Genomic DNA, 12,530 nt, shown 5'->3' on the forward strand with positions numbered 1-12,530 from the left:
TTTTTTTTACTACTACTTACTAGTTACATGTTATTAAATATAAAAATTATAATTGTTTCTAAAAAAAAATCACAACGAAATAAACCAGATTGTCGCGGGGAATTTAGTTGATAATTTAACCGCTAGTATTCGCATGTTTTTCTCATGTGTTTGTTGCCAACTGAAAATATATAAACCCACGTAAAACCATTCGTCAGTACGGTATCCAGTCTTTGGAATTTGAGTTTTGAACGGGTCGGCTCAATGAACAAAGGCGGTATAATTCCGTCGTACCATCCATGCCTTCAAGGTGCTAAATTTTTTTAGTTTACCTTGCGACGTTGTAGGTAGAAACGACATCTACCTATGGCGGTCATGTGTACTTCATTGTACTTAATGATGGATTTCGTAATTGAATGTTCTCGCAGATTTGATGAGACCCCAGGAGCGACAGTTCCGATAAATTAATTAAAAAATAAATATCTACACTATACTAAAATGTTAAATAGAAAAATCTCTTCTAACAGAATGACACTCAATCCATATTTAATATTATTTATTTTCTGTTATAACGATAATAACTACACACTCAACATTTTTCTCTGATAATGAAAAATATATTATAAAATCAAATTTATTTGTCTAATCAAACGGAAGTGACGATCGCCACACCCCACTGATAACACAACTTGTGATAGTTTATGTTATTTATCACCTTTCAACCCTTTAATTAATCAACATGAATAAAATAATAATAGTAATCTTTAAAAATCTATATATATTCATTTAAAAAGAGAAGAAAAATTATCACAGATTTTTTTTTTTTTCATGCAACTTTTAATTATTATAATTTTTATTTTTTTAATTTTTTTAACAGAATGTTAATTGATTTTAAAAAGAACCAGGAAAAGTCTTTCGCCATGGTACATGTAGTCTGGACGTTAATTTAGACAAATTTCATTAGAACAAACGAACTTTACTAATCCATGGTAATCCGATTAGAAATTTGTCCCTCGGGTACATTGCCAAGTGAACGATGCGGGGTGTATGACTCTTTTCCTCACTTTTAAACTATATTTATATAAATTCATCCCCTTTAATTTCCTCCCTCTTTCACCTCTCTCACTTGTCTTCAACATTCTCAAACCCGTGAACGTAATTTTTGCCCTTGAAGCATTTCAATGTTTACTGAAATTTCTACTCTCTCTTCTCTCCTCATCCCTCTTATTGCTGACAAATATTTACTAAATTAGTCGACGCTTCTGATCCGTAAATTTTCAAAAATCATCTCTATTTAGCTATTTTTAAAATAATAAAATATATCAACAACAATATAAGTAATGTAAATAAAAAATTTTCTATTTATTTTTTCAATTTAATAAATAAAAAATTAAATATTCTTTTATTTTTCTTTTGTGAATAATAAAAATAATAAAATTGAAGAATTATTCAAGTAAAATTGCTAAAATGACGGTATGATTTTCTTTTCAAAAAGAAATTTTATATATAAAAAAAAATCATAGTAGAAAATATGAAATGTATGCGTGTTATTTTGAGGATAATGAAAAATTCAGGTGTTTTATATATAGTAGCAACTTTCCCCTTCAATTTGTATTACTTTTTTTTTATTTTTATTTCACTTTTTCCATAATTTCTTCATTTTTTTCTTTCATTGTTGGGCAAAAGAAAGAAAAGAAATTTTTTTTAAGTATCGGGTACTTTGACAATTGTCGACTCGTCAATAATTCGTTGTGTTTTGTTGGTTTAATGCGTGTGCATTATGCATTTTTTTTTTTCTCCAATTTTTTTTTATATCCATTCTGGACAATGAAAATTACTTGATGGCCAGAATGATTGTTCCATTGCTTTCTTTTTTTTTCGCCTACTCTGTCATTGGCAATGATTTCCCCTCTTCAATCAGAATATAAAAACATTTCCTCATAGAAAAAAAAAAAAAAACTATTTATTGATCTAAAAAAAATTTCCTACTGATGTCTATAAAACAAAATAAATGAAAAAAAAAATAAGTAATTACTTAGTTGAACGAATAAAAAAAAAACAATTTTTAAAACAATAAATAAAAAAACTAAGAAATTTAAAAAATTCATTTTAGAAAGTCAAAGAGAAGCATCTGGAAAAAATAAATAAAAATAAATAAAAATGAAAATTATACAGGGAAATAAACTTTCAAAATGAGTAAACTTTGCGTATGTCTTTTCTCATTATTTATCAAATTTTAAAAAGCTCAATGAATTTTTTATTTTATTTTTTCAACCTCTTTAAATTCCAAGGATCATATCCATATATTACCAAAGTTACATTATCATTTTTTTTTTTTTAAATTTTATTGTTGCTTACTTAATACTTTCATAGCTAATAATTTTACTCTGAGTAATTATTAATAACTCCTCGTCTTGAGAGTGCCAAAGAGAAGAAAAAAAATAAAATTCAACACTTGAACTGTACTAGCCCACTTGAACTTTAAATATCCATATATAATTTTTTTTTTTTTTTTAAATTATTAAAGAACTGTTGCTTTACTTTTTAATCATAAAAATTTTCTAACAATATTTTTTTTTTTCATTTGTTTCAGGCCAAGTTGTTGGAGTCTTCCCACGCTTGGCTCGGTGCCTCCACCTCCAATATATCAGGTGAGTCTTTAAAAAAATTTTAACTAATAAATTTTAATAAAAAAAAAAACATTAATAACCATATTTCAGATTTATAAAAAAATATAAAATTTACTTATCATTTTACATGTTGAATATGAATATTTTTGATGATAAAAATGATTAATGATTTATTTTTTTTTTTTTTATTTCATTTACGATTAAATATAACGAAAATATCAATGAACGATTAATTTCAACAGATATTTTTTCATCATTAAATATACATCGTTAATCAACTAAAATAAACAAACAAAAAATATCCTATATTTTTTTCAAAAAACAATCATTTCTTTATATTTATTTTTTTATTATTAAACAATTTTTTTATGAGTGTAGATGGGTGAGATGTTTGAAATAAAAATAAAATAAAACAGAGAAGGCTAGTACAAGTAATTTTAATATATAAATATTGAATTGTAAATAAATTAATTAATATAGAAATCAATTAATGAGATAATAAAAAAATAGCATGTTGTATGAAAGTTCACTTGGAGATAGTATCAATTGAGCTTGACAAAAAACAAAAAATAAAAAGTAACTCGGTATTTCTAGTGGGTCAACAGGTGGTTTTTCATCCTCAATTTACAAAAGTTTATATTATTTTTTTTTATTTATATTATTTCTCACAAAATATAATTTTAAAAACGACTCAAACTATACTCAAAACAAAGCTCGTAAATTTTTTTATTTTACTATTTATTTATGTTGAATATTTTTTAGTTTAAATAATATTTTTACTTTTTTTTATTTTCCACTTTCAACTACAGTTTTAAATGTTTTTTTTATTTTAGTTGTTGAATGTTGTTAGTATGGTATTTAAATTATATATGTATTTTATTTTAAATTCAAGTATTTAGTGGTAAAACAAATTTATTATGATGTTTAAATCCAGAGAGATGAACTTGTATACATCAGTTGGTTTGAAATATTGTATAAACTGCTGTGAGGCATTTAATTCGTGAGATATAAACGGTGTTAATTACCGTGTCAGTGTCAAAAGGGTTGATGCTGATACTAGCCAACTCTATTTATCTTTTTTTATTTTTATTTTTCATTCATCTACCTATCTCTCATTCATTTCATTCATCTCCAAATACAAATATAAATATTTTTACTATTTTAAAAATTATATCTTCAATTTGAAAAAAAAAAAAAAAAGTTATTTAAATACAATCAATACATTAACTATGGAATAATTAAATAAACAATTTTTAGGAAAGGTTTATCCAGCAATAAATAAAGCTCAAAATAATTTTATATTTTTTTTTTTTTAAATTGAAATTAAAATTTAAAAAAAAAATTGTTTGATTGATTGAATGATGCTTATTTTGTTCTTGTATATTTTTATTTTATTTATTAAAATTAAATTGAGCTTTATTTGTTTAAACAAAAAAAAAAAAAAAAATTTTTTTTTTAATCACAGAAAGAAAAAAAAAACAAAAAAAAAAAGTCCCATATATTTTAGCTGAATTATCGAGTGTCCTGAAAGTGAAAGCACCAACATGGTCACGTCATGATCTTCAAGAGGCAATTGAAGCTGTTGTTACACAAAAAATGCGTTTTACACAAGCATCAACAAAATATAGAATACCAAAAGGTACACTATATGACAACATACTTGGAAAATCAAAAAGGATGATGGTACTTGAAGAGGCTGCTTTAAATATTCATGAAGAAAATGCTGTATTAGAATTTTGTTGTGATATAACTGTTAGTCCATATAATAGAAGAACTAAAAAATCATTAAATGCAATATTAAATTTCGTTGAAAAATTACGACGTGAAAGAGATCCTGGTTTTATATTTAATGGATTATCTGGATTTAGATGGTGGTGGGCATTTTGTAAAAAACACTCAATTGTATCACTTTATTTTAACGATGAAAATGACAATGAATAATTTATTAATTAATTTGCCTTTAATACTTGTCTTCCGATATTAAATATAACATAAATATATTTATATTTTTACATAAATTAATTAATCATATCCTATTGAAAATAAATTTAAATTATTTCATCAAAATTTGTTAGATAAATAATAAAATTAAGCTATTTAAATTAATTGATTAATTAATTTTCAATTGGTAATTTTATCATCTAAATAATCATTAATTACAAATCAATATTTTTTATTTATTAATAATTATCTGAAATTCTTGAAAATTATTATCATTAGTAAGTAAAAAATCAAGCATTTATTTTTTACCTTCAATCAAATTTAAAATCTTAAATAATTTCTTAAATGATTTTTTATTTAATCACACTAAAATTACCAAGATATTAATAAATCTCATTTCATTATATCAAATATAGAATTTATTTTAAAAAACCAATCAAATGAATAATGTAAATTGATTTTTTATTAAAAATAAAAAATCACTTGTGTTATGATAAAAAGTTTCATAAAATTTTTATAATTTACATAAAAAATTTAAATATAAAATTGACATTTAAAAAAAAATCCATCATGAACCAAGTAATTATTTTAAAAAAAGATAAATTTAAAAAACAATTGTTATATACGTAAATACTCGAGGAAAATTTGCTCAAATATTATTTTATTTTTTTTCAATAAAAACACAGTAATATTTATAAATCGTTGATGTATTAATAATTTTAATAACATAAGGGACCAATAATAATCAAAATAAAAAAGACAATACAAAAAAAAACCTTTTTATAAAAAAAAAAAAACGACGAAATAAAAAAAAAATTATTTTTTCTAACAAATAAATTATCAAAATAAAAAATTAATTATATAAGACAAATATTATAAACAAATGATGAAATAGATAAAAAAAAAAAATGAAAAAATTATATGATAAATGATGATATATAAAAAAATTGAAAAATTAAAAACAAAAAAAAAAAAAAATAATAATAAATGAAAAAATAAAATGACGAGTTAATAAATGGTCTAGCCGGTCATAATAATTCCGGTATATTTATTCGTTCCAAAGATAGACCACGAACGAAGCATATATGTGATTTCCAATTAATTGTATTAATTATTAAATTGGAGGTAGACTTAATTAGAACCAATAACTAAACTATTAAATAATCGTTGTGAATTGAGGTCATTTAATGTCCAAGTGCGGGTGCTTCAAGTAAATTTAATTTAATTTTTTTTTTTATTTTTCCTGGACAACTTACATCACTTCCTCATATGACGTTTCACATTATTTAATTACCATTTTTATTTATCATTTTTTTTTTTTTCACTATTTATCTTTTAATATTATAAATTTTTTTTTCATATTATTATTTTTTTTTTTCTCAATAAGTATTTATAATTATTAATATTATTATGACTGTCATTATTAGTATTTAATTTTTCATCATAATGTTAGTTTATAATTTTTTTAAATTATCATGTAAGACATTTTGTTAAAATATTGTGAAAAATCATTCGACGTTTTTATCCTTTTTTTGTTTTTTCATTGTTGACAGTAGAAAAAAAAAAAAAAGGATAATGATTAATATATATAGAGTTGCATAAAAAAAACATCAAATTAGATGAAAAAAAATTGTTATGAATTATTATTATTTTTTGTAATAATTGTATATGACTTGAAGAATACAATACGTTGCCCTCAATTGACCCAATTATATTTATATTTTTTTGTTCTTTCAATTTATTGCAATTAAATACATCAAGACTTGTATGTAAAAAAGACAAAAAAAAAAAACATTTTTTTACAGCCTGAACGCGTCACAAGGTATAGAAAAACTTGAAAAAAAAGAAATATATATATTGTATCCAATTATTGTTCACATCCCAATGTTATATTGTGAAAAAAAAAAAAAAACAAACAATACAATGGAAAAAACAAAAAACAAATGAGTTTATTATTTGAAATTGTTAATGAGAAGTTTTATTTAATTATTATTTAATATTATTAATTAATGAATGATTATTGAACAATTTAATTTATACAAATTTTCTCCGCGTTTTTCTTTATCCCGCGCGGGGGATGTTTCAGCAGAAAGTTACCAGTATCAGCTTCAATCATTGTGGCAAAAATGTTGGAATACAAATTCTGGTCTTGTTCATAATCTTCGTTTTCGTGAACGTGGACCATTAAAATCATGGAGACCTGAAACAATGGCTGAGGCAATATTTAGTGTACTAAAAGAAGGATTATCACTGAGTCAAGCAGCAAGGTAAAAAAAAAAAACAAAATAAAACTAATTTAAACTTTGCCTAATTATAATTAATAAATACATCATTTTCTATATTTTTTTTTCATTTACTTATACAATTTTTTATTAATTTATATAATTTTTTTAATTTCAGAAAATATGATATTCCATATCCAACATTTGTACTCTACGCAAATCGAGTACACAACATGCTCGGACCAAGTGCAGACGGAGGAGCCGGTGAGTTTTAGTTAGAAAATTAAAACAAAAAAAAAAAAAAAAAACAAATCTATTTCAAGCGCACGAGTTGCAATAATTGCGTCAATAATTAATAATAACCTCGTACAAATTACTATGAAGAATGCAAGCTCAAAAACAATAATAAAAATAAAAAAAAAAAAATATAAAACATTTGTTCTAAACAAACACAAAACCATATATAAAAAATAAAAATTAATTTAAATTAAAAAATAAGAAAAAAATAATGAAAATTAAAAGCAAACATTAAAAGAAAAATGTATAATGAAAATTTTTATAGTTTTGATAATTAAAAAATAATAATAATAATAATAATAATAATAATAATAATAATAATGATATCGCCACATGCTCAGTATGTCCATTATACAAAATGATAATCATGACACCAAATAAACGTAATATTGAATTTAGTTACGCTCATAAAATTCATAATTACCCAGCAAGGCCTGGTATAGTTTTTTTTTTTTTTTTTCTATTTAATTTTCTTTTTATTATTACGTTTTTTTTTTTTTTTTCTTTTAACTTTTATTTATCCTATGAACACACACATTATATTAAAATTTAGAACAACCTCAGCATTATGTCAACTCGTATATTTAGCTACAATATTTTCATGTTCATATTATGTTTATACAAGCTATATTTTATTGTTATTGTTAAACAAAAGTCGTCGTGTAATGTCACTGGAAAAAAAAAAAAAAATTACTGGAATTAATATCAAGCTATTATTAAATATATATTTATTATTTTTTTTTAATCTCCAGTATCAAAATAATAATTGGCTTTATTATTATGTATAAATATTGTTTATGGTTTTTTTTTTTCTTCATTGTTCAATAATTTATTAAGTATATCCGGAGATAAATAAAAGTAATAGAATTGATTTTATATTTTATTTGATTATTTATTTTATTTTTTTTTTTTGTTTTTTGAATATATATAAATCAGACCTGAGACCAAAAGGACGAGGAAGACCACAAAGAATACTATTAGGTGTATGGCCAGATGAACATATTAGAGGTGTTATACGTGCTGTTGTATTTCGTGATGGAACAATTGTCAAAGAAGAAACAACACCAATATATCCAACACTTGGAAATTATGCTTGCAATCGACCTGATTCTGCGGTTAGTCCTGGTGCTGCTGCGGCTGCGGTTGCTGCGGTTGCACAAGGTAATACAAAATTATATTAAAACAATATATATTTATTAAATTTTATATACTATTTAATTTACCAATAAAATAAATCTATATATTATTTAAATTAATATTTCGTTTGTTTTTTTTTTCAAGGTTTACGACATCAAATGTGTAGTATGGTTGCAGCAGCACAAACTCATCAACATGATATGATTGCAACAAATTTATCAGCAAACTTCCAAGCAGCAATACAAGTTAATCAACATCATTTAAATAATAATAGTGGTACAAGCAATAATAATAATAATACAAATAGTAATAATCGTAATTCACCATTAATATTGGGATTACAAAGTCCTGGTTCAGTTGGTCCACCAGAAAGTCCAATGGAAGGTAGCCCATTGGCAAGTCCATTGGCACCATTAATGGATCCAGCACATATACCAAATAGTGTTGATATTGGTATTGGTATGTCATATAAAACACAACGTAATTATATTAGTTCAAGACCAGATAATTTATTTCAAGATGAAATTGCTGATTTAGTTGTTAAAACATCACATCATAAAAATATTGATAAAGATAAAGTACCAGTTAAAATTGAACCACTAAGTGATTCAAGAAGTGAGCAATAAGTCTTTATTTATTTTTATTATTTTATTTATTTTAATATATATATTATTTAGAGGCTATTGGGAATGTAAAATTATCAAATTTTAATCAACATTTGTATTTAGAAATTTTTAGTAAAATTTAGGAAATTAATTGTCAATGAATAAATAGCCTCAAGATTTTTTGATAAAAAAAAATTTAAAAACAAAAAAAGCGTAAAAAATCAAAAAAATCAAAATAATAATAATAATATTAAAAAAAAAAATTTAAGGAACATTAATAAATGAAGCGAGTGCGAATTTTGTAAAAATAAAATGATAAATATTTGTCTTATTTCGATTACTTTTTACTTAGATTTAAAAAATTGTCAAACAAAGATTAAATTTAATTGACAAAAAAGAATAAATATAAATCATGAACAAAATTAATGATTTTATTTAAAATAAAGTCTTAGAAATGTATAATAAAAATTAGTCGATTGTCGGACTGGTATGTGCGCCAAAATACCTTCCCTTGCCCTTAAAAATAATAATTTTTAAAACAATTTTTAATGAGTAGAAAATCAGTTGATAAAAAAAAAACATTGATTTAAATAAATTATGAAAATATAATATTATAATTATTTAACAAAATAAAACAGTTTAAATAAACATAAAAATATCCAAGTAATTTATATGTACACATACGGATTACATTTATGTTAATGCCAAATGTATAATAGTGAAAATCGGTTGCATGTTATAGCGAACAATTTGATGAAAAAAAATTTGATTGAAAAAGTAATTTACATACAATGAGAATATATCTGAATAATCTCAATAAAAAATACAAAAAAAATTGTAATACATAAAGTAAAATAACGCGACAATTTCTAGTCAATCACAAACGTCCACGTATTTATAAAAATGAAAATAAATTAATTTGAATTAATAATTAATAAACAAATATTTGAAACAATAAATATTTTTTTTTTTTAGTTTATAAATGCGTGGATTGTTTTGTGCGTTACTTAAATCGTATAGGCGTGAAAATGTACAAAATTTCTCACTGTCTTGTCTAAAAATTATACGAAGAAAAAAACAGCAAATTAAAAAAAAAATTTCGACATTCGAAAGGGAGTCAAAGACTTGGAAAATGAATATAGAATTTTTTTTTTTTTGTTTTGTTTTTTGTAAAATTAATAATAGGAAAAAATAAAAGTAAATTTAGAAAAAAAAAGAAACAGTATCAAATGTGGTGCATCAATTTGGCAAATTTGTAAAAAAAAAAAAAAAAAAAGTGTCTAATTATTAAAGCGTATTGCCTTCCTGCCATATTTGGGGTATGCCAAGTATAAAAATTAAACTATTTAGGATTTAAAATTAAAAAAAAAAATAATAATGAAATTTAAAAAATAATAATAATAAAATAAAAGAAAGTGGAAAAAAAAAAAAATATAAATATTAAAAATTAAATTCTTGTAGACTGGATCTTTGATGAATTTCTGGTGAGTTTATTATTATTTTTTTAATTATAATTATTATTTTTGTGATAAAAAAAATAAAAAATAAAAACGAAAAAAAAAACAAAAAAATTGAATGAATGATGTTTTAATGGGTTGTTTTATTTTTTTATTTTTTTAATTAATTTATTTGAGAGATTGTGCTATTTTTCAAAATTTTAATAATCGCCGTTTGTTGTTATATTTCGGCCAGAATAAATTATGGGACCCTGGGATTCTCGATCACTCGAATCCCAATGAAAATTAATATGAAAATAAATATAAAAATTCCCTTTGAAATTTCTACTAAATGTAAAAAAAATTTAAACAAAAAAAAAATACAATTCGAAGTGGCCTTCGTAAGAGAAAACAAATCTCAATGAGAACATTGTTTTGGCTTATTTCATTTGTGTCTAGGAATTGAAATGAAAGTTCTCGCCCGTCTCGGTCATTTTTTATTTCATTTTTATATATAAAAAATAAAAAAAGAAGAAGAAAATCTTGACTAATTAACAATAACTTAGCTTGGCATTTGATTGAAATTGTATATAATTTACAAAAAAATAATTTGATTATTAAATATAAATTTTTCTACAATGAATAAAAATAATATTCGTGATATTTTTATTTTTTCAAAATTTTTTAAATAATAATATAAATTAATAATTAATTTTTTAAATTATTAATAATCAAGCCAGACTAATTTAAAGCTAATTAAATCATGAAAGATAGAAAAATTTAAGAAAAGAATAAAGTGAGATTTTAGACAAGTGGAATTCATTCCAATTAGCACGATGATAATTAATAATTTAAAAAAATAAAATAAAATAATATTCTTGATACAAAAATTTTTGTGCAAAAAAATAAAATAGAAGGATATCTTACAACTAAAAGCGGTAAAATAAATTTCAAAAAATATCCTTACTATTATTAGAAAAAAAAAATGTATACGTACTTGAAAAATAAATAAATAAAATGTTTCTACAATTTAGGCTAAAAATGTGTTCAAAAATAAAATATTAACTAAAAAAAATGATAAAAGTCCAGCAAATAAATTTTTGAAAATAGAAATAAAATCATGTTTTATTCAAAATTATGACAAAGAGACCGAGCGAGCGAGTTTAATGCGCAAAAGACAGCAAGTTTGAGACTAAAAATAAAAAAAATATACGTGCGATTGTGAAAAAAAAAATTAAATTAACTATTGTATAAAAAAAAAAAATTAAAAAAAGTAGTAAGTGCCTTCCAAAAAAAAAAAAAAAAATGTTTAAGAGTCCCGTAGATCGTGACCAGTTTTTAAGTGAAAAAACCAAAAAACAAAGTCATTTGAAATTTTCGAAATAAATAATATAGAAAAAATAAAAAAAACCTCACGAAATAAATTAATAACCAAACTGCAATATGTCGATGAAAGAAAAAATAAAATTAAGTATGTATGGAATGAGTGTGTTGCTTAAAAGTGTATTATGAAAAAAAAAAAAATATATATATATATTTAAATGATGAGAAAAGTCGCCTGTCGTGCAAACGTCAGAAACACTATAAAAGTGTCCAATTTGCGCGTTTGCCCGTCATGCCTTTTCGCACACTGAATAAAAATGAAGTAAAAAAATTAAAAAAACAATAATTAAATTCCGTTTTGGATCGATCCACTACCGGTAATACCCTGAATGGCATGTCTGTAGGAAGTTTAACTCAATTTATGTTATTTATTTATTTATTATAAAAGAGTAATAATAATAACAAGCTAAATTGAAATTAAAAATATTGAAAAGAAAAAAAAACACACAAAAAACATCTTGAAATATAAATAATTAAAAGCAAATATATAAAAAAAAAATTATTAAAAGAAAATAAAAACAAAAAAATGAGTGAGCTCGGATGAAAATTAAGAAACAACCTTCCTTTCCACATTTTGATATAAATAACTGTGAACATAAATTAATTAAATAAAAATTAAATATAAAAAAAAAAACCTATATTACATACCTAAATTGTAAGTGAACAAAAAAGTATCTAGTACGTATTGATATAGTGACATAAAAATGATTATGTATAGGATATATATTATTATATAAAAAAAAAAGAAAAAAAATCATATATGTATATCGAGTACTTTGGTGACTGCTGAGTGCATTTACTAGACAAAAATTAAATTTAAAAAAAAAATTACAAAACAGAACAGATATACTGAAAATGTTGATATTTCGTTTTAATGCCAATTGAAAACAAATAAATCTC

General features: G+C 22.5%; 1 protein-coding gene across 3 annotated transcripts in view; it reads left to right on the forward strand.

Annotated features, from left to right (window-relative positions):
- The window catches only part of LOC122856769 (protein bric-a-brac 1-like), a 212,064-nt gene extending 199,775 nt beyond the window's left edge, over positions 1-12,289 (forward strand). For 2 of the 3 annotated variants that reach the window (XM_044158591.1, XM_044158590.1), the window contains 5 exons: positions 2,573-2,630; positions 6,637-6,817; positions 6,951-7,036; positions 8,006-8,230; positions 8,351-12,289. In XM_044158591.1, coding sequence (XP_044014526.1) covers positions 2,573-2,630; positions 6,637-6,817; positions 6,951-7,036; positions 8,006-8,230; positions 8,351-8,832 — 1,032 coding nt within the window. In that variant the 3' untranslated portion in view covers positions 8,833-12,289. The remainder of the gene's footprint in view (positions 1-2,572; positions 2,631-6,636; positions 6,818-6,950; positions 7,037-8,005; positions 8,231-8,350) is intronic. The other variant, XM_044158593.1, reaches the window with a different exon arrangement.
- Positions 12,290-12,530: the final 241 nt, after the last annotated feature.

This window comes from Aphidius gifuensis, linkage group LG5 (assembly GCF_014905175.1).
Source record: "Aphidius gifuensis isolate YNYX2018 linkage group LG5, ASM1490517v1, whole genome shotgun sequence".
NCBI lineage: Eukaryota > Metazoa > Arthropoda > Insecta > Hymenoptera > Braconidae > Aphidius > Aphidius gifuensis.